Source organism: Crassostrea angulata, chromosome 1, assembly GCF_025612915.1.
Source record: "Crassostrea angulata isolate pt1a10 chromosome 1, ASM2561291v2, whole genome shotgun sequence".
Taxonomy (NCBI): domain Eukaryota; kingdom Metazoa; phylum Mollusca; class Bivalvia; order Ostreida; family Ostreidae; genus Magallana; species Magallana angulata.
The window spans coordinates 21,824,811-21,849,182 of NC_069111.1; the positions used below are offsets into that span (position 1 = coordinate 21,824,811).

At 34.5% G+C, this 24,372-nt stretch overlaps 1 protein-coding gene across 1 annotated transcript; it reads right to left on the minus strand.

Annotated features, from left to right (window-relative positions):
• Positions 1–5,489: 5,489 nt before the first annotated feature.
• LOC128160111 (zinc transporter ZIP10-like) lies at positions 5,490–18,774 on the minus strand. The gene is made up of 14 exons (XM_052823381.1): positions 18,333–18,774; positions 13,009–13,433; positions 12,670–12,838; positions 12,162–12,279; positions 11,928–12,032; positions 11,610–11,737; positions 11,327–11,510; positions 11,037–11,215; positions 10,637–10,739; positions 8,061–8,182; positions 7,872–7,956; positions 7,476–7,631; positions 6,951–7,138; positions 5,490–6,038 (listed from the first exon to the last, which is right to left on the minus strand). The coding sequence occupies exons 1-14, from the start codon at positions 18,603–18,605 to the stop codon at positions 5,904–5,906; spliced, it is 2,370 nt and encodes a 789-aa protein (XP_052679341.1). The 5' UTR covers positions 18,606–18,774; the 3' UTR covers positions 5,490–5,903.
• Between the last annotated feature and the right edge of the window lie 5,598 nt (positions 18,775–24,372).

A 24,372-nucleotide genomic window follows, 5' to 3' on the forward strand; every position in this document is an offset into this window, starting at 1 on the left:
AAGTCGATCAAATGTTATTCGTATAAAATTTTCAGAGCAGCTGTGTAAAAAGTCTGATTACCCCCCCCCCCCCCTCCCCTTCTCCTTCTCCTTACACTCGTAGGAGTGTAAAACAGTCTAGACGGGACTCCCAAAACGGAGTTAACTCCCAAAACGGAGTCTTTGGCTCCATCATGCAATGCGGTAAAATGGCGTTTCTAATGTAAACAACGTGCGAGTTATGCCCCTTAGTTCTAAATAAATCTCTAAAATTGGCCAAAAACACGACAAAAATTAAATCTAAACTTTCAAAAACATTTCTGAACGTTAATGTGTCATGTTAATGTCATATGTTCATAACCGTTTACTTGTATTACGTAAGATTAATTTTTAAAATGAAAAATTCACCCAAAACTTCGATCACGCACAATAATAACTGTTTTGAAATAAATTAACGCCTGGATATGTTTATTTATCACTGTCGTGTATCCGCGCCGGTAGTGACATGTTTGGATAACGTGAAAATGGCGTATCCACTAAAAAAAATGAGTGTTCTGTCCTTTTTTCTATCGACAACGAGGTAAATATTGATTAAAATATCGTAATAATCATTCATATTTTTCTGAAGGTTTTGCAGTTGAAAAAAGTGTGCGTTATTTTTGTTCATCGTAAATAATAACGACTTCTTTATAGGAATATCAATCGTTAACGTGTCATTTAAACGCAAAAACCAAGATCTATTTCGAGATAACGTAGATAATATAACACCTACTAAAAATCTGAAGCAGCCAAAATTAATTTAAAACACTGCACTAACAAAATGAAATCATTTCAATATCTCTTCAATACATTAATATGTATAAAAATAGCAATAACTTCATGCACCTGCCAAAGAAGTAGTACGGTTTGGATAATTAAATTATTCCGGTTTGGATGCTAAAATATAAATTGTGCAAATGGTACGGTTTGAATAATTTATAGATATAGCATTTTTTATATTTTATACATAAATGGAGCAGTTTGCATTTTATCGGTGTGCAATCGAAGATACATCGTTATAAAAGATAGTTGACCATTCAATTACACAGCATGCAAAAGATCAAAAGAACTTAATATACAGACGGTGAATTTTTCTTTCCTGTCCGACAGTTTCATAAACGTCATGAAAACAAAATACTTCCACATGTTCACAGGGGACTAAAACTGGATGACTCTAAGTTCATTTCTGTAGACAAGCATGTTTTTTTGTCTTCTGATAAAATGGTATATTTAGTATATAATTGATAATTTTGGTCGGGGCGTGGACAAATCCAATAAAGTCCGAAGTGAAATTATCACCTCACAGTATCCAAAGAATGATTCCATATTACTTATATTGATTTAATTCACAGCAATTGTACGATTAAATATTTGAATACAAATAAGCAAACCCCACTTGCACCTCAATTAAACACGTCATTTGAATTTATTGGACTGAATATAGTATACAAAATTGATACGTTTGTGTTATCACATGAAAAAAAAAATGAAAATGTATATATAGTTACATCAATTTTTTTTTTACTAACATCTCAAAAGAATACTTTCTTTAATTTTAAATTATAAAGAAAATATGTGTTAAAACTTGAGGAACACAATGACAATGTAAAAATAAGTTTTTCACTTTTAACCTAAAAAGCAATACATCATATAAACACCTTAACAGGCAACTATCTACTACTTTTATGGCAATCGACTGTATGATGTGTATTTTTTGTTATTCTGAAATAATATTTATAATCGTGTATGTTTATGTTTTAAACAATGTGACTTCAGATGTCTATCACATGACGATCTCAGCATGATTTGCAGTGAGGGCATATATATCGCACAGTAGCGATGCTATATCCCCTTTGCGATTGGATAACTAAAAGAACTGTTTGCACTCACATTGTAGTACTGTAAGGCCGTTTGCAGTTACCCCATTATATTTTTTTAATGTTTCATGGGAGATAACTCTACTTTCCGAAATTATGTAATCCAGAGCATTCTGAATAATATGTGCCTGCTGATAAATTAACGTGCCGAGCCTGACACTCTAGTACTCTCCCCTGTTCTTTTTAGGGATAACAACATATTACCACATCCAAACCGTATCAGATGCGTATCCAAACCGTTCCTATTTTGAAAAACAAGGTCATCCAAACCTGTTCCGTTGTTCAAAATTAATCGACATAAACTGCTTATTTACATAATTTTAACATAAACTTCGTAGAACTTTGAAGATTTAATATGCTTTTAAATAGATTTGACGATCTTTTAAATGTTAAAGTAAGCAATGCAAGCCTTAAATAACACAAAAACTTATCAAGAAACAAACGGAGCCGCCATTTTCACTTTATCCAAACGCGTCACTACCGGCGCGGATACACGACAGTGTTTATCATTGTTCGTTAAAAGTATAGTCTCATTTTAATCTTTTTCATGCTAAATTATCCAATTATCTTGAATAATTATGTATTTAACATGGTTTCCTAACATCGCAAATGCCGCGAGTGATTATAATTGTTTTGATGATAATTATCAGTTCAATTTAAAGAGTTATTGAATCTAGAGTGACAATTTGTTTTATTTTCTGGGCTTTCAAACAACCGATCCTATTTTTTAGATACTAAAAAGACGTTTTTTAATCATCGCTAGAGCAACCAGTTTTTGTTAGTATTCGAAGCTTTTTTCGTTTACGCACTTATCAATTTGTATGTTTGGTGATTTTAAATTGTAACACATTAAGAAAGAAGTAAAATTTAATGCAATTTACCTTTTATTAACGATTAAATTCCATGAAAAACACAAAAATATCACTTTTTAAGCATCGTCCAAACGTCCAACTTCGAAGAGAAATAACTTTCTTAAGTGCAAATAAACCCCTATTTCGTGCAAATACGATCGATAGTAAATTATATCCTGGGTCTTTTAAAACATGTTAGAAGTCTGCCAACACATGCAGCACTTTGCAAGACGATTTCTTGTTGACCCCATGTTTTCATCGAGAAATCGCCATAGTTTGTACCAGTGCGCATGCGTAGACTCCCAAAACGGAGTCTAAAATGCTTGCAGAAATTCACTTCCGTTAACTCCGTTTTTGGAGTCCGTCTAGACTGGTAAAAAGGACGGTGTTTTTAAATCAAATTGTCAGTGTGTAAACAATTAGGGGCATGTGTTCATGCGCTGATCTACATTCAGATTTATTAAATTCACATAATATATAACCGAACAAAAAAGTCCATTGCAAATCCCGACAACCTAGCTTAACACTGCGTTTGTGTCGCAACTTTTTCTGTAGCATTCTGAACTTGTTTTTATACATTTAGTAAACCACTTTTCGAAATACATGAATTTAATATTGACTGAGTCGCAAGTTCAAAATTAAAATCTAGACGCTACGAATTTACAATTATAAATAATCATGCTAGTCAAAAGTCACACTTTCGCCGTGGTTCCAGGCATGGATGCCTCGTATGAAAAAGAACCTCTGAGTTAGTTATTTAGATTTATTTTCTTGATTCTTTTGTATCTGTTTATTTGTGTTTTGTTTTATTATCAACTTCTTTGAGTTTTTTGTTTGAAGGATTCCGATGTAATATGTAGACAAAAAGGGGAAAAAAAAGAAACTATAAAAATATTAAAAATATTACTGCCGACCTAATTATATCCCACGCAACAAGTTGTGAGGAATATAATGTTTTTGACTGGTCCGTCCGTCCTTCAGTCAGTGAGTCCTGTTTTTTGTAAGCAAAACTCCTTTTAAACCGATGCACGGAATTCCGTCAATCTTGGTATGTATTTGGGACACAATGTGCAGAGGTGGATGGCTACATGTATCACCAGAAAATTCCGATTCCATTATTTTTACGCAAATTTTGCCACTTTTAAACGTTTAAACTTTGTTTTTAATTTTTTGTTAAGAATTTTGTTGCTTGAAGAAAGTTTTGATGTGATGATTTTTGCATGGGAGTTAAGCTCTTTTTAAAATCAAATTATATATGCATAAAATGCACACCCTGTCTTTTATTATGTGTAGCATTGTCATGTAATATAAGGGCGTGGGATATGTGAGAGTGTTCTTAAAGAATTTTGTTGTTGTTATATAATGTGCATTCTTGCAGAAAGTTTTGATGTGATGATTTTTGGGGAGTTAAACTCGTTTTAAAATCAAATTATTACATATCAAATGCATACCTTGTCTTTCATTATATGTAGCATTGTCCTGTAAAGTGAAAGCGTTGGATGTGTGACATCGTTCTTTAAGAATTTTGTTGTTGTTAATTAATGTGCATTCTTGCAGAAAGTTTTGATGTGATGATTTTGGGGATCCAGTTAAACTCGTTTTAAAATCAAATTATTTACATATCAAATGCATACCCTGTCTTTTATAATGTTAGTTTGTTATTATTATTTATGTTATGTAACATTGTCATGTAATGTAAGGGCTTGGGATTATGTGAGCTGGCTAACCTTTTATTTCTTTGAAAAATGTGCCTAGCCTCTTGAGGACTGCGCCATTCAGACCCCATGATTACAAATATTCTGACCCTAGCTTCGTCACTGAAATTAAACCATTCACTTTTATTTGAGGAACAATTTACAAGGATCTTACCATGCAAAAGTGTTTAAATTATTTAAATTTTAAATGGATTCATTTATTACACGGGACACACTGTATGTATGCTTATAAATGTAAAAGTAAAGATCAAATGAAACAAATCTGGCTGAACAGCGAAAAACACGTCATGCATAGTCTTCTTACGTTGTATTTTTGGTATCGGATGTTTCAACAGAGTGCATGTTTTTTAGGAATATTTTTGAGCCGTGTACATATACACATGTATGTTTTGCAGGCTTTATTTCATATGGGAGGAATTGTAGCTCTACTGCATTTTTGCCCAAATTTTCCCATAGCCTCATTAAGGTTGCTTCAGATCTGTATCTCTAATAGACCTTGTCCCACCGTCACCAAAATTTTCAAATCACTCAACTTAGTCCTCAACTCAAATCCTTATAAGGATAGTGCATGGATTTGAGGTCAAACTCAGAATTGAGGCTGAGTATAATTTGAGGAAAGTTGGCGACGGCGGGGCCAGACCTGTATCCCTAATAGAGACACATATCTGAAGCAACCTTTAAGAGATAAAGATACGGATTTTTCCAGATTAATATGTTTGTAGATTGAAACTTAAGTAAAATTAAGGCACATGGCATAACAAGATTTTAATCTTGGGAGGAAATCATATTTGAGAATTAAACGCATTATCAAACTCAAATTCAATATTGTAGATTTCATTTAATTAAAAAAAAAGTCTCGAAATGTGGTTTGTTTGTTTTGGGTTTTCTTTGTCTAAAACGTTCTCAAAGTTTAAATTTTTTTTATATATAGATATCTTCGATAGACTGTCAGCAAAGCGTGATTAAGATACATAGTACGATGTAATATTTTTAATTCTCGGATAAAAACACAAACAAAACGCCAAGAAATAGATATATCATCATCGTTGTATTGATAAATATAAAACATTAAAACCGGTATATCACAGAACAGTTGAAGATATGTACAGTATATAAAACATCTTTTTATGTATCAGGTAACATGAATTAGTTCAGCCATTGTCACAATGACGTAAGCTGTTTGTTATGGCTCTATACATAGCGTTTTTATGAATTATGTACATTCTGCAAACATTGCATATTGAATAACATCACATCTAAAATACAAGTTTTGAAAAAAAGAAAAAAAAAACATTTTGATGACATTCTGCATAAAAAATGAAGATACAAAAGAAGTCATTTTAAAAAAAAAAATTCATATCAAAATTACCGAATAATTGCACATAAAAATGACGATTTATGGAAAATTAAAAATTGCACTTGAATCGCACTGTGAAATTTGTTCATACTTTGATTTTTGACTCAAATAAAGACAACAGAACTAAAATGAGAACACCCACAAAGATTCCAATGTTGTTACATATAATCATTAGCAGTCTTTTTCCATGTGGTCCCTTCACTTTTGTCAGATGTGGCATCTAAAAACAGAGCAAAAATACAATTTATTATGAAAACAATTGAACCATAATGCTGGCATATTGGCATTTTTCAGTATACAGGTTGGTACATGTACATGAAGTTTTTTGTTTTTTTTTTTTATAAAATTGCAACATATAAGGATGCAACAAAACAAGTTAAGTAAGTGTTTAACAAGCAATAGCGAATTTGTTTTTATTTCGGTAAACAAACTCTAATTGTACAAATATGTTTCGATTACGCTATTATATTTACATTTCCCAGTGTCTTTGCCTGTTTTAAGAGTACGTATCGATTTAGTACTATATACATGTAACTAATAACTTCAAATGACGCCAAATTGAGGCGCCAGCGGGTTTTGCTGATTTATGTTTGAATATTTAATCGTATGATGGCTTAAAATTATATAAATATAAGAAGGCTACATCTAATAAGGAATCATTCCTTGAATATTATGAGGTGATAATTTCGGTCGGGGCGTGCCATAGAAAGTTACGCATGGATGCTCTTCACTTTTCGGTAACTTTATATTGACGTACACCTCTCTCCAAACCGTTCACCCAAAACTAACCCCGACACTGACTTAAAACCATACACTATCCCTCGATCCCTTTACCGGTTCCAATAAAAACATTATCCTATAAAATTTGTTCGAATTCTATATTCTCATCATAACGATTCAATATCGTCTGCGCTCCGCAGTCCATTAAAAAAAATGCGCATCCGTGTATCGTCATAGGGTTGCAATTTTCATGATGTACCGAGTTAGGTGACCAAGATGCTGTTTGACTTGGTTTTATGCTGATTATCAAAAAGCAAAACATAAAAGGCGTGTTTCTTTTCCTAAAGTTTGATGGTATATTTGCATTTCAGACAGGTTCAGCTGTATATAAAATTGACATTTATTGACTTACCATATCAGCCAAGGCAATATACAGGAAGAGCCCAGCGGTGATGGCAAAAATCCACTGTCTAACAGTGTCGTCTGTTGACACAGAAATCCCTATGTATAGACCAATGAAGGCGGTCAGGGAAGATAAGAAATTAAACAGTAGAGCCCTCCCTCTGGACAGTCCACTGGAGACCAATATGGCGTAGTCACCTGCAAGAAAAAAAAAGACCATAAACTTATGTAGTTGGCTATTTTGGCAAAAAAGAAAACGTCGGGTGATAAATCGTATACGTCCTTCTGATCTATTTTAATTCAAACAAAAATTTGCAATATTACTACTAAGGCAAAAGTAGACTGTGAAGTGGTCAAAAGGACAACAATATTGCAAAATGAAAGAAGTTCGATCTTGTGATTCAAGTTGCATACTTTTGTACACTAAAAATCGGGGTTTTTTTTCATATAAACATGCATATATAAACTAAACATCGAAGTAAATATCAAATGTGTCCCATACGACAAGTTTAAGAATAAATCTAGTGTTTATTACCTAACTCGTGTGGGAGTTCGTGACAGAAAACAGTGATGGTTGTGGCGATTCCCACAGACGCGCTCTCAGTAAACGCTGCACCTATCGCCAGACCGTCGGCGAAGTTGTGGAGGGCGTCTCCCAGCAGTACCATGAAGATCAGGGATCGGGAACTTGCTGTAATACAAAAATCACCGTGAAATCTATTGCAAGTGTATATCATGTGATTGAGCTCCATTGCACTGGACTCCACTGATCCGAAAGCTTCAACTTTTGAAAGAAATTTTAATGGAAACCGATTTTTATAAAAAATATTGAATTGAATGGAATTGAATTTAATAGATGAGAAGAAAAGTTTTTACCCGTATTAGTGTTTCTATATATACCTGTTTATATAATACCTGTAAAAGTTCTTACCTGTACTAATTTTTGGACTCTCCGAATCTGCATTACTTTGTACTTCATATAACTCAGAACGTGATGTAGTTTTTCCATTTTTCATCTATTTGAATATATGAATATTCATCAGTCATTTGTATTAAAGAGAGAGAGAGAGAGAGAGAGAGAGAGAGAGAGAGAGAGAGAGAGAGAGAGAGAGAGACTTACACCACTATGCAGTTCCATCTTGTCCAGACTTGGAAGATGTGAGTGGCCATGGTCATCCTCGGCGTCATTGGACTTACTGAACAGATTGAAGCACATCTCCATGAAGTAAAAGGCGTAAATACCTAGAAAGGCAAAGCAGAGAATCAGATGATATGCATCCTATACAAAAATGTTAAAAAGTTACATGGAAGAAGCATTCCAATATGGTACAGATACACCGCATTGTTAATCTAAGTAGGAAGAGTGACCTACAATATGAGGTCACAAACATGGGTCAATGTAACTTCTATCAGCTATATGTATTGCTTGTTGTGAAATTTATTGTTGGAAGCAACGTACGTGCATGGGGCAAGTTGTTATTTATAATATTTACTTCGTGTTTATACAATTAATTCTAAATACCAAAGAGTTTCGCTTTTTATTTGCGAATTAAGACCAGTGATGATTCTAAAATCAATTCTCCAGTACCACAACGAAAGAAATGGGGACAAAACGACAAGCCACGATAAAGACATTAATTAAGCCCTCCCACCCCCCTCCCGCGGGTTTCACTGGTAGGGGACTAATAAATATTCATGAAAACGTGAAACTTTCAATGAGTTGGCTCCCGCGGTCAGTAAGTGCATGCAAGACTGGTCGTATGTGAAATGTTCAGAAGAAAAATGTGAATGGGGGTAATCTTTTTCATCTTCCAACAAGGTCTATAAATGTGGGGCGACTGTTTTTTTATACAATAAACAGAAATGAGAAAGGGACAACCGAACTGCACCATTCTACAGCCATAAAGATTGAAAGGATTTTAATAGGCTAATCGTGAACCGTGTACCCATTTCAACTTGCGCCTTTGACTTTAATAACCAGACTGCCACAATTGAACATATGAAATTGGAGCTTGATTTCAAGGTTATACATGTATCTGGAGAGTTTAGCTGGCGACCACACGCGGTAATGGACAACTCTTCTTTAAATTGCACATAAAAGAAATCTTTGAATTATAACCTAAGATGGATTCACTTGTGTTTTAATTAGATTACAGCTCAGTAATCTACAAACAGCAGCTCTTTTATATACAATGGCATGTATTTATACTTTGAATAAAATTCGAATAAACAGTTCACAATTCAAAATTGATTTTTCATCTACTAGTGGTATACCACTTCCATCGTGAAAAATGGTGATGTGGTCATCTCCAGTTTTTCAAATAAGGTGCCCTAAAAATACATTATTCATAATAATGGGATTTTATCATTGGGCTCAGAAACATCTACTCTGGGGCTGAAGTTTTCAGCGCCATCTACTTGTGGTATACCACTACCACTGTCAAAATATGGTGAAGAGGTCATCTCTAGTTTGTTTTTAAGATTCGGGTCCTCACTTATAGAACACTATTCATTAAAATGGGGTTTTAAACATCGGGGTCGGAAACATCGAGGGCCCCTACCCCAGGGCCCCAAATATGAATTAAAAATTTTGAATTGCGAACTGCGTTCTAGAGTGCAGTTCAATTTTGAATTGCGAATAGCGAACTGCGTCCCAAAAACCGATTGCCCTTTCTCCCTGTATTGAACAAACATTGGCAACTAAGATGACATGAATTTTTTCTTTCCTTCTTAATGGTTGCTGTCAGGAACAGCAATTTGACTTCACGAAGTAACACGGATCCCTTCAAGCGGGGGATTTTTTGGGGGAAAACACAACATGTCTATGGGATAACAACGACATAATTAAAGTGATTCTTTATCTGCCAAAGCTACGTTTTCATGTCAAGTAAAGAAGCGTGAAAATCAATCCATCAGTCGTTCGGGGTAAATCGGTGCTTTCCAAAAAAAAAAAAAAACTCCAGCAATTTGCAAATAACTTCTCATTTTATTTGTGACACGGTGATTATTTTTTTTCAAAACAGTCATGCTTATATATACCGTCATGAGATTTTTCTTTAAAGCTTTAAAGGTTTAACTGTTTAAGTACAACTATAAAAGCTGTTGACAAAACATATAATAAATTTGACACAAAACCATTTGAACAAACATGTTAAGGTGTAGAATTCCCTGTCGTAATAAAATTAAAAGAGGAGAAAACAAGTCTGTTTACCGTGCGGAACAAAAGACTCAATCTCACCAATCACATTTAGAGGACAACATGTTATTCATCATTATAGACGGAATTTACATCTTGAACTTAGTCTGAACTCAATCATTATGCAATTCTTTTGCTATAGATTACTCCCTCTTATGGAAAATTGAACATAGCCACATTTGTTTGTCATCGACTGTTTTTCGATGAAAAATCTTCACAGAATATTGTGAATGTGTGTAGTGACGAAGGAGTTTTAGGAATCGATGCAGTTGACAAACAGCATCGCAAAAATTCAAACTATTAAAATAAATCTTCGTTGTTCTTATAAATGGTACATATGCGGATCTAGAAGGGGGCTCAGGGAGTCAAATTACATTATAAAATTACCAATAATATGCCTTGGACCCCCCCCCCCCCCAAGCAAACTCAAAGAACCATCGGACCACCCCCCCCCCCCTCGGAAAAATTTTCTGGATCCGCGCATGTGGTAATAGTCTTACCAGCCATTGCTGCCAGTCCATACCCTACATAGGGCTCCATGGTTACCCCATCGCCATGGGCGTGGTTATGTTCATCTTCTGAGTGCACATGTAATCCAAACGCCTAGACAAGACAAAAAAGAAATCAAAGCCGTGTATTATTTTCTGCACTTGCTATATTACCTTTTAAACAGTCAAAAAATAATGGTGTCAGTATTAATGTCATTTGAAAGTTATTCTTCCGTGGAGTCGTAAAATTAGTCCTCCATTAAAATTGTGTCTTATCGGTTAATATCGAGATACATTATATAAAAATTCATTTCGTGTTTTTTTGGGGTGAAATATCTGATTTAATTGCCATAAAGAAATAGTAGTAAAAATGTTGAGCTTTTTTTTGGACCCTTTTAAAAATCTAGCTTACTGCCGGGAACAGATGAAGAATAGAATCGGCGATCAGTGTTCCGACGGCCAGGCCAAGAAACACCCCCAACACATAGTCGAAAGTCCTCAGACAGATTGTGTTGGCAAACGGAATAAAGAGTATGGCCACAATGGAGCAGAGGCAGACTATGAAGACAGCCAGGGTCCCGTATCCGTATGCTGCAAAGGGTAAACGAAAATTAAATAAAATTGAAATTCATGATAAAATGCCAGCAAATTACAATAATATACAAAAAGACGACTCTTCAAACGAAATAGAAATATTCGGACCTTCCGATGAATCTAAGGTAAGCTTGGGTTTTGATCCTTGCTGCGGAAGTGGGGCACAGGCCTTGGACACTTGCTGATAAATCAGGGACGGACATAATTCTAAGAAATTCTTCTTGGTCAAGGTGTCCGTGTTTCTAGCGTTGTAGATGGCCAGGATTTCGTCCGCGTTGTAACATTTGTTTGGCTGAAAACACAAAACATTCGTTATCATATATTTTGAAACGAAATTAAACTAAAGAAATACATGCACTGTATAAGCAAATATGTCCACTGATATCCTTACATAGGACTCGTTGTCCGGTACCGCCCTCTTACGTCTGCGGTGATCGTGTCCATCATGGCTGTCCATACTGTCCTCCATTACTTTGGCGGTTTGCACCAGACCAAGAGCAGTCATCAAATTTTCAAAATCTGGAAAATAAACATTGAATATTTAGTTTTCACATTTCAAATACCATAGCTTATGTTATAATGATATATTTTAAGCGTCTTTATCTTTAATCTTTATGTTTTGTCTTTTGCAAAATAAAAATGCTAATGCCCCAAACTGGGTCAACATTATATATATGTACTAGCACTGCTATGCCGCGGACAAACTTACCTTTTTTCCGAATCGTGTCGTTGCTGGCATGGACATATCGCAAAAGGCTACTCTCCATGTAATTTTTCCTGGGCAGAGTTCGGCAGTTAGGGGATACTTTATCGCCTGTATTATAATGCAATGTAATTTTATCAACAAACAGTGTACTAATGGTTCTTATTGTATTTGGAAACTTATAATTATAATGTGGAAATTAATATCAACTGTTAAACATTATAAATGTTAGTGACGTACCGGAGAGCATGTGGAAGAGGAGGAGTTGAGACAGTCCCTCCAAGTCATGCTCATCACCAAACATGTCCTCTAGGGGGTCCTTGTACATCTCGTCATATAGCCTCCCAGCGCTCAGACACTTTTAAAGGAAGCATAGTATAGTGTACTAAATATCATGATTATAATACAGTGTATTCTTATTGTATTTTTTACTCGACTTCTTCACTCTCGTATCTGTCATTTTCGTTGCCTTCTTTTATTCATTCTCATTCATTCTTTATCTGCATCTCTCTCTCTCTCCTTCTCTCTCTCTCACGTCTGTAGTCTCTCTCTCTCTCTCTCTCTCTCTCTCTCTCTCTCTCTCTCTCTCTCTCCTGCTCTCTCTCTCTCTCCTGCTCTCTCTCTCTCTCTCTCTCTCTCTCTCTCTCTCTCTCTCTCTCTCTCTCTCTCTCTCTCTCTCTCTCTCTCTCTCTCTCTCTCTCTCTCTCTCTCTCTCTCTCTCTCTCTCTCTCTCTTTTACAATACTCACCTTTGTCTGGTGAAGGTTGACTGTCCTGTGATCATCATCGTCATCATCATGTTCATGGCTGTCGTGATCGTCCTCGTTTGAATGGTCATCGTCATCATGATGGGCAGTGACGGAGGATGTCGTCATGTGATCATCGTCATCATGATCGTGACCATGGTCGTCAGTATGGCTGAAGTAAATGAATTTGCTTATTTATCAGTTTTGTGCTATGGATAATTCTCGATTTCAAATTTACAAAAATTGTATATAGATCTGTACAAAAATTACTCGTTATGGTTTGTGGAGTTGAGTTTGTAAAAAAAATTTATTTTGTGCTGCTTAAAAAATTATTGAACCTACTCTTCTGTACTTGTGTCGCTTGGTCTATCTGTGTGGTCGTCATGGTGATCATCTGTATCATGATGATCATCGGTATCATGGTGATCATCATTATCATGATGTTCATCTGAATGATCGTCATCATGATCGTCATCTCTTTCGTCATCAGATTCGTATACGTCATTAAGGTCATCAAGTGCTTCTTGTAGCGTCTTCATCGTGAGTGAGGCATATGTTAGCTGACCCCTAGTGAAATATTTCGTCAGCTCACCGGTGTAGAACGTCTTGGGTGAGGAGGAGTTGATGGTTGGAGTCTGCTGGCAACTGTTTTTGGCGATCGTCGTATAGTACAACAGAAGATTGGATAAGTCGCCGAAATGGGACTCCAGAATTTCCTCTGTCTCCTGGAGGCCGAGGTAAGCGAATATCTCACTCCCGGAGAGACACTGAAAAAATACCACAGAAACATTAAATAAAGCAAATATTCAGGTGTAATAATTCATATCTTGGCATTGTTCATTTTTTCGTTCTGTATGTTTATTCTTTAAGTTGTACTTGTTAAATTATGTAACTATGGTTATTTTCTTCGTGACAATTCAAACACACAGACAACAAAGAGCAACAGCAGACATAATGCTAACGTTGTTTTTTTCGTGTTTTTTTTCTCAATAAAATAGTATATTTATCGAGTATGAACTACTTTATACAATTTCATTCTCGGTTACCGAAACCCCATTTTTAACCGCCCCTATCTCTAATTGTGCTTATATCACCTATTTGTTGATCAGCCTTTGGAATGGTTAACATCAAACAATTTATAGCGAAAGTAATGCGGGAGTCTGAGAATAAATTCTAAATCGATAAGAAGTTTTTTGATGTAGACATATTTGGATTCATTCACTGAAACCTTCTTTAAAAAAAGTTTTTAGAGAGGATCCTGTTCTGAATGACAGATTAGTTTCTTATACTTTCAAAAAATGTCTACACGGTACAATGATTTCCCTCTATGCAAATTAATGACAATGTAGAGTATAGTAGGTTTATACACATATCAGATGTTTTAATAAGCATTGTCTATTTTTTTTTCATGAAGCATGCATCGCCAGATTTAGCTTTGTTTACGATAAAAATACACAGAAGTTTCTTTGTTTAAAAAAAAAGAACGATAAGGTTTTAAAACACGAGATTCCAAGCGTTTTAAACACAAGTTCACGACATGTTACAACGACATTTCATAAAAATTGGCTCACATTTCGGTCGACGATGAAAATGAAAAATATATTCACAGTGATCCCTGTTGTTGCATATTGATTAACATGAAACATATGAATTAGTATTTGATTAGATCATTAATTTGTGACTAATACCAAAGTAATAACAAACTCAAAATTATATTTAGAAAATACTCGAGTGTTAAAAATCAATTGCTTGGTGAATCTTTGGGTGTATCGAACCTATTAAGTATACATGTAAACGATCCAAAACATCTTGGCAATTTAAATACTTTATTAACGATGTTTACAAGATCATCCTAACTTCTTATAATAACAAGATAACAAGTTTGTATGTTTTGTGTAGTCTCCTGTTTATGCTATCTGCGTACATAGAAATAGTGCACGTTTTTTAACAAAATGGAGTCGAGTCGATCTTAGAACCATTTAAACAAGACCTTGGACTTTCGGTAGGACGTAGATATCTATTTCTTGCGTCAAAACAAGTTAAAAATGACGCGGTATCAAGTGAAATATGCACCGATTGCGTAGTTTTAGATCAAAAGCAAGACCAATCCTGTCGATTTCAAACAGCCAAGGCTGAATGACCAGCAATGAAATAGACAGGCCTACATCACATTTCTGTTTGACACAACTACCCAAAGTCCAAGGTCTTGTTAAAATGGTTCTTTGTGTATTAAGTCGGTCAATCTTTCCAAATAGCCAGTACTGTCGTACCTAAACTGTCTATAATTGGCCTACAGATTCCAATCTATGTTACAGATCAATACATTTTCTATTAATCTTGCTAATCCTCGCATACCTAGCCTTTCAAGCCTTATCTACTTGTACACATTATATAATTTGTGCTAATTTGAACATATTTTGCAGATATCGAAAACTAACATGTCATCTGCACAAAAATAAAAACACATGCTCTATATAACTGGGGACGATTTGCAAAGACATGTATAAAGTACACTGTAAAAGGCATTTCTGCCTAAGGCGTTATTTAAAGATTGTACATGTATGAATGTGCGATATCAATTTTGTTGAGTAAATAAACTTTTATGGACATAAAAGAAATGACCCGATCTCCTAATTCTATTGGATTTGAGCAGTCAAGCAATATATATAGTGAAACGGTTAAATAATGCAAAAGGGCATACAACCGGCCCAGTGATGTAGCAAAAATACGGGAGACTGCTGGATCAGCATTCATCAATGTCACAAATATGTCGAAAAGATATACATTTACCATTTAGTGTATTATCGTGTCCCTAATTTGAATAAATCTATTTTATTTAACGAAAAGTCTACACAAGATAAACAACAGATTTCAAAGTGTGTTTTATGTATATTCAATATATTTCCAGCTATGGTGAATGTTCCTCTGGATGGAAATTAAAAATGATTTGAATCAATGAAAGTCTATGCAACATAAACAACAGATTTCAAAGTTTGTTTTATATATAGCTGAAAATATTCAATATATTTTCAGCTATGATGAATGTTCCTCTAGATGGAAATTAAACATGATTTGAAACATCGGGCGTAACTTCACTTACTGAATAGATTAATATTAGAGAAACGCCTATTGAGGTAGAAAATAGGAAAATAATTAAAATCTAGTCCTTTTTAATTATTTTATTCCCTAACCCCCATATCAAGTTCCGTGAAGTCTCAAATTGAAAAGACCAGTATTCAAAGCATAAAGAAATAAGACGCTTGCTGCATGTATTTTTTGGTTTGAATACATTGCAAATACCGTGCATATGCAATACAATTTCAGCAATAAAAAATATTTGATTCGGATTGAAAGACTTTTCGAATGTCAACAGCTACGTCTCACCCAGACACTTTGCACTATAGAGAACTCTAAACAAAGGCCTAGATGGATGACACAAGCTAAAAGGAGTCAATGTGAATGAAGTGTTATTCAACTACGCGAACAATCCTTTAATTGTTTCGATTGTCAATCTATGTACATTGTATGAGAAACAAAACACATTCATTTTTTTTCAGACAACAAAATATATAACATCGTGCAGCCTAAAGCACTTCCGTGACAGATGAGGTACAAATTGTCCGGCACGAACGACCATGACTGACCCCCTGTCCCACATGAGTCTACGTCAGAAATATGCGTGTGTGCAGGTGAAAATGGGGGGGGGGTCGAGATGTCAAGCTGTAACTATTTATATCATAAAACCGTGAGTAAAATGATTATGTCCGTGCAGAAAACACAGGATGTTAATTAATTTGTGTATGAAAGTGATTCGTTAAGAATTGGACCGTGCCTGTATCATTTCCTCGTAACACACCTGAAACAATTTGAACACGAATGACATCACCGGGACTCCACCGATATTTATAGACAGATGCCTGTAGGAGTCATTTGATTTGACACTGTCCCATTAATGACGTCATGCAATCAGAATCGGCAACAACAGTAATTCCATAGATGATTCATTTTTTTTTGGGGGGGGGGGGGCAACTGCGGTAAACATATATGCTTATTTGAAAGCTTATTGAACATTTTTCTATTATAATTCTGACAAACTATAAACCAAGAAAAGTCATTGTTTCATCTTTTTTTGGTGATAAGTGGAAGCGGTAAAATTCGAAGAATTGCAAATCAAATATTGATAATTCCATGCACATAACCAAACAGGATATTTAGTTGTGGGTTTTATTTTCTTCTCTCAATTAAACGTCTGTTAAACCTGTTGCATTTCCCCTAGGGGTAAAGCTTACAACACACGGGACACTAACCTAGTTCACAAAATGTCTCTATTGTACACCGTTCTAGAATAAAACCTAAATCAAATAAATTATAACAGAAATATGACATCACTTCTCATTATAAGTTCAAAATACTTTTAATTTAGGGCGCCTAGGATTAACGAGAACTGTTAAATCTACGTAGTAGGTTAGCCGTGATGATGAATTATAGTAAAATTGGACAGTTTTAGGTCAGCATGTAATAAACGTAAATTTTCCTTCTAATATTTAAAACAAAAACGCAAAAAAAGTTTCATTGAAGATTTTTTTATCTATATACATGTTGTTGTTGTTTTTGTTTTTGTTTTTTTTTTTTTTGCTAACCATGTTAATGAGGGAAAGGTCTTAATTGGTCAATCAAATATTTGATGATACGGGGGAACATCAATCATATTTTGATCGATTAGAAAGAACCTGCCATGTTGAATACTGTTCGTATGGATGTCATCGTCATCGCGTGTTGTTGATGTAACATATATCGGGTGGCAGTGAATACAAGTCTTATGAACACAACAACACATTCTAAAGTAACAAGTAGAATTGAAAATCAGGCGTCATATAGCTAGAACTATTTTAACAAGACCTTGGACTTTCACTGGGGCGTAGCTATCAATTCCTTGAGTCAAAGCAAGTTAAAAATGACACGGTTTCAATCAAAATATGCACCGATTGCGTAGTCTTAGCTCAAAAGCCAGACAAATCTTGTTGATTTCAAAGAGCCATTGCTGAGGTGCCAGCAATGAAATATACAGGTCTACGTCACATTGCTGTGTGACACAACTAACTAAAGTCCAAGCTCCTGTTAAAATGATTCTAAAGATTGCCACTTTTGATTTCCAAAATAAACACAAAAATATATCAACTGAATTAATGGGTTAAGAGGGGAAAAAATCAGAATTATCTATAAAAACAGCCATGAATAAAATAGAGCGTTGCGTATCGAAAAACATGTACACATTTTGATTACTGAATGAATATTGTAAAGATTTGTTTGTTTTGGGTTTAGAATTATTGTTGAATAGAATTAATCCTGAAGTTTAGTCGGGGTCATTCAAACTAGCTATTTATGCTACGGACTCTATAATTACACAATAAAGGGATTACACACCCGTCTTCACATTTTTTCTTCACATTATGTGCCTTTTAAAGATTAAAAGCACACACGGGGGCACGTGTTTAATGGCAAGCCATTTATGATTCAAATATTTGGGGTCGGATGAAGCAATCTAATTATTGAACCGTTCACATTTTCCAAGTGACACAATTTTTTTTTTGTTGGCAGCAAGCATACTTTTTTTTACTTTTTACTGTATGTTTTATTAGACGTAAGTATATTAAGAAAAGACTTACCAGGGACTGCGTGCAAGGGTTGCCCCCACCAGCAGCTGGCACACTTGTTGGGGGTGTGCAATGAATGCGAGAGAACAGTTTTTGAACCAGACTGTTAACAGCGGCCAAAGTGAGGCCTTTGCTGTGAATTTTCAGTAAATCCTTCACACGATCAAATGGATCCAGCATCATTTCCACATGGTCCTCATGGTGATCCAGTTCCAGTCCATATCCACACGCCAAGACCATAAAAAACAACACAACACCGATCAACGAACAGAACCGCCGATCCATCTTTCTGAAAGAAAACGGTGCGTCCTGGACAACGTTAGCCTTTTACTTTTTTTTCTTATAAAGAAAGAAAAAAGTCTTTAAATCCACGCCTGCGTGTGCTTGGGATCGAATGGTCTACTGGATATGAAGACACCGAAGACACAACCCTTCTGTGACGTATCCCCCGACGGTTTAAACTCATATACAGTCTTGTCGACTGTGTCACGCATCCATGCGTAACAATGAATGTGCGTAGATTTCCTTGAGTAATTGACATTAGGTATTTAGCAGGTGATTTATTATTTTCGACCATGTGTTACATATACATTATCAATAAAGTCTCTCTCTCTCTCTCTCTCTCTCTCTCTCTCTCTCTCTCTCTCTCTCTCTCTCTCTCTCTCTCTCTCTCTCTCTCTGAGACAAGTGGAATATATATTTTGGTTAATTTGCTATAAAAGCTATGAATACAACACAACTGTTGTGATTTAATTAGATATAGAAATTCATGCCAACTACTAAATATGCGCCATTACCTATATGTATACATACGTAATTGCAGCAGAATTCTTCACTAGCCGCGATCATTCATCATAGGACTTTATTTTAATTTGTAATTCATTTATTCATACGATCATCTATTTTAATTTTCAATTCAGTGTTTATACATTCATTTTTAGAGTGTTTATTCATTCTTTTGGAGTTTTTTGTTCTACTAGTTAAAATCATCCAAGGATATACATGTATGCAATTTGTTGTCAATATCAAACCAATTTTGAAACTTTTTTTGAAACCTTTTTTCAATCGTGCAAATTGTAAAATAAAAATGGAAAATGTGATTTACAATCCCGATGCATTGTTTTTCGGTAGACATCACTTTTGATCCATCGATGCATACCCAGCGGTTGAGCAATACGAATGGAGTTTGTGGGTTTTATAGATGAAACCATTTCATTATCACGTTTGAATTAATTCGGATGAACACGAATTTCATGATGTGAGGTGTTGTGGGGGCATAATTCATTTCGTCCACAAATGACAGTTAACAACGGCAATTAATTAGGAGATCAAGTGCTCCGATATATGTTATAAAATTGAATATTTTTTGAAAGGGGTTGGTTGGTAATTTTTATATGTCATGTTTGTTGAATAATACGAATATTTTGATACTGTTACATAATATACATTTCATGTACTCTCTGGAAAAGAGGAGTTATACATTGAATTAATGAATTAAAGGGGTCTGGGAGAATTGATTTGTTGAATTTTGCAACTAGTTTCTTAATTACTCATCAAAATATTAAAAAAAACTACTTTAAAATTCATTTCAGCATAAGAACTCTTTTTTGCAATCGCCATACGTTCTCTCTCGTACCACGATCTGAAATATCACCTTACAAATATAATAATAGAAGCCTTATCTATATGCAATTATTAAATATTTATACCGTCCTTTTTGATAAAATTGATTTTTAAAACTATACAACATGACTTTGTTAAAATATATTATATAAGAAAGGACAGTTACATTTACCGACCGTGTAAGTTTTAATGGACATTTATATTGTGTACATTTTCAGGCTTTTTGTTTGTTTAAATTATCAATTTAAAGAGTGTGGATTAGAAGGAGTAGCTGTCATGTTGTAAATTTTGAATTTATTGGGTGCAGGGATGGGGTAATTGAAAAAAAGTATTTGTAATTGCGTGTAATTAATTACATTTTTCAAAGTAATTGAAAGTAATTTGTAATTGAGTATGTCTTCAATTACAAGTAATTGAATGTATTTAAATACATTCCAAAAATATTGTGTATTTTCAATTACTTTTCAACTACATCTCAATTACTTTTTTTCCAAGTTTGAAATATAAAAAAGGTGTCTTATAATGATAAATAGATTTTATACATGCTTGGCATGGACTTTTGTTTATGCAATAATTAAATGTCCCATAATGTTTCATATGGTTATACAGCATAACACACTGCCCATGGCAATAGGTAAAGATCTAATTTTGTAGAGGTGTGAACTCCTCTAATACCCAAGAACCCCCATTGATTTTAGACTTAAGGGAGCCAAAATATCTCATTCTTGTGAATTATAGTAATTATTATTTATATACTGATATGCTGTACTGCCGAAAGTTGTACTTTCTGAATAAACATAGTTTTAATATGTGAATAAAAATTAATTCACTATAGAGAAAATATTATTCAGAACAAAAATTAACTCAGTGGTACTTAATGAATTTAATGTTAAAGAAAATTTTTCTAGAAATGTTCAAAAAAATCTGAACTGAACTATACAACCTTTAAAAACATAACCGTACATGAAGCTCTGTATATCTTAATGCTGTTAATAAATGTATATGTTCTCAAGATTTAAAAAAATAAACTTAAGTATTTTAAATGTAATTAATTACATTTATCAAAGTAATTGAGAGTAATTAATTACATTTTAAAAAATCAATGTAATTGTAATTGCAAGTAATTGATAAAATTGTCAATGTATTTGAAAGTAATTAATTACTTTTCAAAGTAATTGACCTCAACTCTGATTGGGTGGGTGTAAATACAAAATTTACAGTTGTCATGTTGTAAATTTTGTATTTACACCCACCCAATAAATTCAAAATTTACATCATGACATAGCTATGGTACGTAGAATTTCATTTTCAAATATATTCCATTTTATAAGTCAGTATTTTCTTTTACGTATTCATAGATTCTTTTTTTTTCTTTTTTTCAAATTTTTATAGTATATAGACAGACAGACAGAACACCCCTTTCTCACAGACTCTCACACACAGCAAGTTGGTACAGTGTATTGGTATACACCTATATATATTTAAAGATACATACAGTACAAATTATCTAAAGAAAAAGAAGAAGATTAATATCTACATCAGCATTGATGTGTTAATTAAATATTTATACTGGAAAGAGACAACTCCATGGTGACCATCTCTTTGTAAAGTCTTCAGTAGTAAATAGTTTCCTTTCAGTATTGTAATAGGTTTGTAAGTAGGACATTAACATTTCAAATTATATCTTTATATCTTTTCTCGACCTTTGAAAAATAATTTTTTTTACCAATATAATGATCAAATTAACTACATGATCCATATCTGGATTACCTAATAGAACACTCTGGATATCAAATGTTATTCTCTTGCCAGATCTATTAAAAAAATAGATAAACCGGGGTTGGTGAAAATCAGCTTTGCTAGGGTAGATCAGAAAATTCGGGTCCTGAGGGCTAAACGAAAACTTGGGGAGATTTCAGACTATCGCTCAGTTTTTCTACGTTCGAGTAAAAGTCACACGGAGAGACTGATCGAATTAAACGCTAGAACAATCTTGAATGAAATGCCGAACGGTAAAGACTTCAGGATAACTGCAAACGGCCGCATTGTAAAGAAAACAGACAACGAACCAAACACAAGAGATGAAAGTTCGAGTTAGGAATTACCCCGACCCTTTGAAACTATAAGGATAGGGCATCTGAACGTCTGTGGTTGGACAAATAAAAATCATGATCTAAGGGTAGAAATTATCAAATATACAGATTGTGACATTGTATCAATTAACGAAACTCATTTATTAAACAAAGAAAATCTAGATTTAGATGGGTATCAATGGATGGGTCTGAATCGATCTAACGTACACGTGAAAGCACCAAAAGGGTCCGGTGGAGTGGGACTATTTATCAAAAAACATCTATGCAAGAACTACAAAGTAGACATTATAGACAATTCATTTGATGGAATTCTAGGTGTTAAATTTACGAACAAATTCTCGGACTATGTATTTGTTGTGTTTTCCTGCTATTTACCACCTGAGAGTTCACCATGGGGCCGTGACGCATCATCCTTCTTTTCCCACCTGCTTACCCAAATTTACATCCAATATGATACCGACTCTATATTTATATGTGGCGATTTTAATGCACGCATTTCGAATATACCCGATTTTGACAAGGATCTTGATACTATTCCTCCTAGGCTTACTATTGACAATGTTCACAATCAACATGGAAGCTCGTTTCTAGAATTCTTAAACGATTGTAAATTCTGTGTATTGAATGGAAGATTTGGCAATAAATCAAATGACTATACATTTCAATCGACAAGAGGTCATTCCGTGGTTGACTATATATGTGTTCCTCATGATGTTTACAATCAGTGCTCAAACTTTCAAATAATATCTTGTAGTGACATTGTTGAAAATGCTGGTCTAGTAAGTATGCAGGGCGAAAACTGTAGAATACCCGATCATGGATTTCTCATATTTGACTTTATGATACGTGATTTTGAAAATGCACATCCGAGTGAAAACACTGTAACATCATCCACGCGTCCTATTAAAAAATATAAACTACGATGTATCCCTCCTTCTTTCATGTCTTCTGTAAACGTAAGAGGAAGCTTATTGAATATGATACGGATCATTGAAACATGCCGTGAATCACAAGAAAACATTGACAGAACCTACACACAGTTATGTAACATTATAACAAAAGAAATGGAGTGTAGTATACCGAAATTTGATTGGTCAAAAAGGTCGCGGAAAAAATTCCGTACACATAAACCCTACTGGAACAATGAGCTCACTGAGCTATGGCGAGTCATGCGGGAAAAAGAGAAAACATTCCTAAAACACAAAAAAGGAAATAGCGTATTAAAACAAAAATCTTTCAGTGAATACAAAAGGGCTCAACAGGAACTCGACAAACGGATGCGTTTTTTTCGTCGAAAATACAACTTAGATCTGGCTATAAACCTTGATAATTTCTCTTCAAATAATCCCAAAAAGTTTTGGGAAGAACTGAGGTCTCTTGGACCAAAAAGGAAAAATAAAGTACCGACAGAGTGTTATACTGATGACAATGACGGGTCTATATCTAGTGACCCCACGTATGTGCAAAACGTTTGGAAATCGGAATTCTGTAACTTATATAATCCCTCCACAGATGTAGCCAGCAATGACGCCTTTCTCCAACGTGTCAAAGAATCGGTAAACTTCATGGAAAATAATATGCTGGACCCCCTTAGAGAACATAATCCCTACCTTAACAGACCTATAGAACTCGATGAAGTGAAAAATGTTATTATGAAATCTAAAAATGGAAAATCCTCTGGTGTAGATGAGATCCCATATGAAGTGCTCAAATACGATTGTGTAATAGAAGTTATTCATCGCCTCTTCATGTTATGTTTTGAGTCCCATATAATTCCCTCTGTGTGGCGACAAGCTATTATATGTCCTATTTTAAAAGATTCTAACAGTGACCCAAGAGTACCGCTTAACTATCGAGGAATCAGTCTATTATCAACTATTTATAAAATGTACAGCTCTATTTTAAATCATAGATTGGTATCATATTTAGAAGATAACAACCTGCTTGTTGATGAGCAAAATGGATTTCGACGTGAACGCTCTTGTGCTGACCACGTTTTTACACTTAACAGTATTATACAGAATAGAAAAGAAACATTCGTTGCGTTCATCGATCTACAAAAAGCTTTCGATACAGTGGACCGTGACCTCTTAAAGTTCTCCCTCTTAAATAATGGAATCGACGGGGATTTTTACAATTCAATAAAATCTATTTATGGAAACACAGTATCGTGTGTAAGAGTCAGTGAGCTATGTACCGACTGGTTCTCTACTTCAGCTGGGGTACGACAAGGAGACAACTTATCACCGACCCTCTTTGCTCTTTTCATTAACGATCTCGCAAAAGAAATTAAAGAACTGAGGAAAGGTATAACGGTGGGCGAAATCAATTTAGGT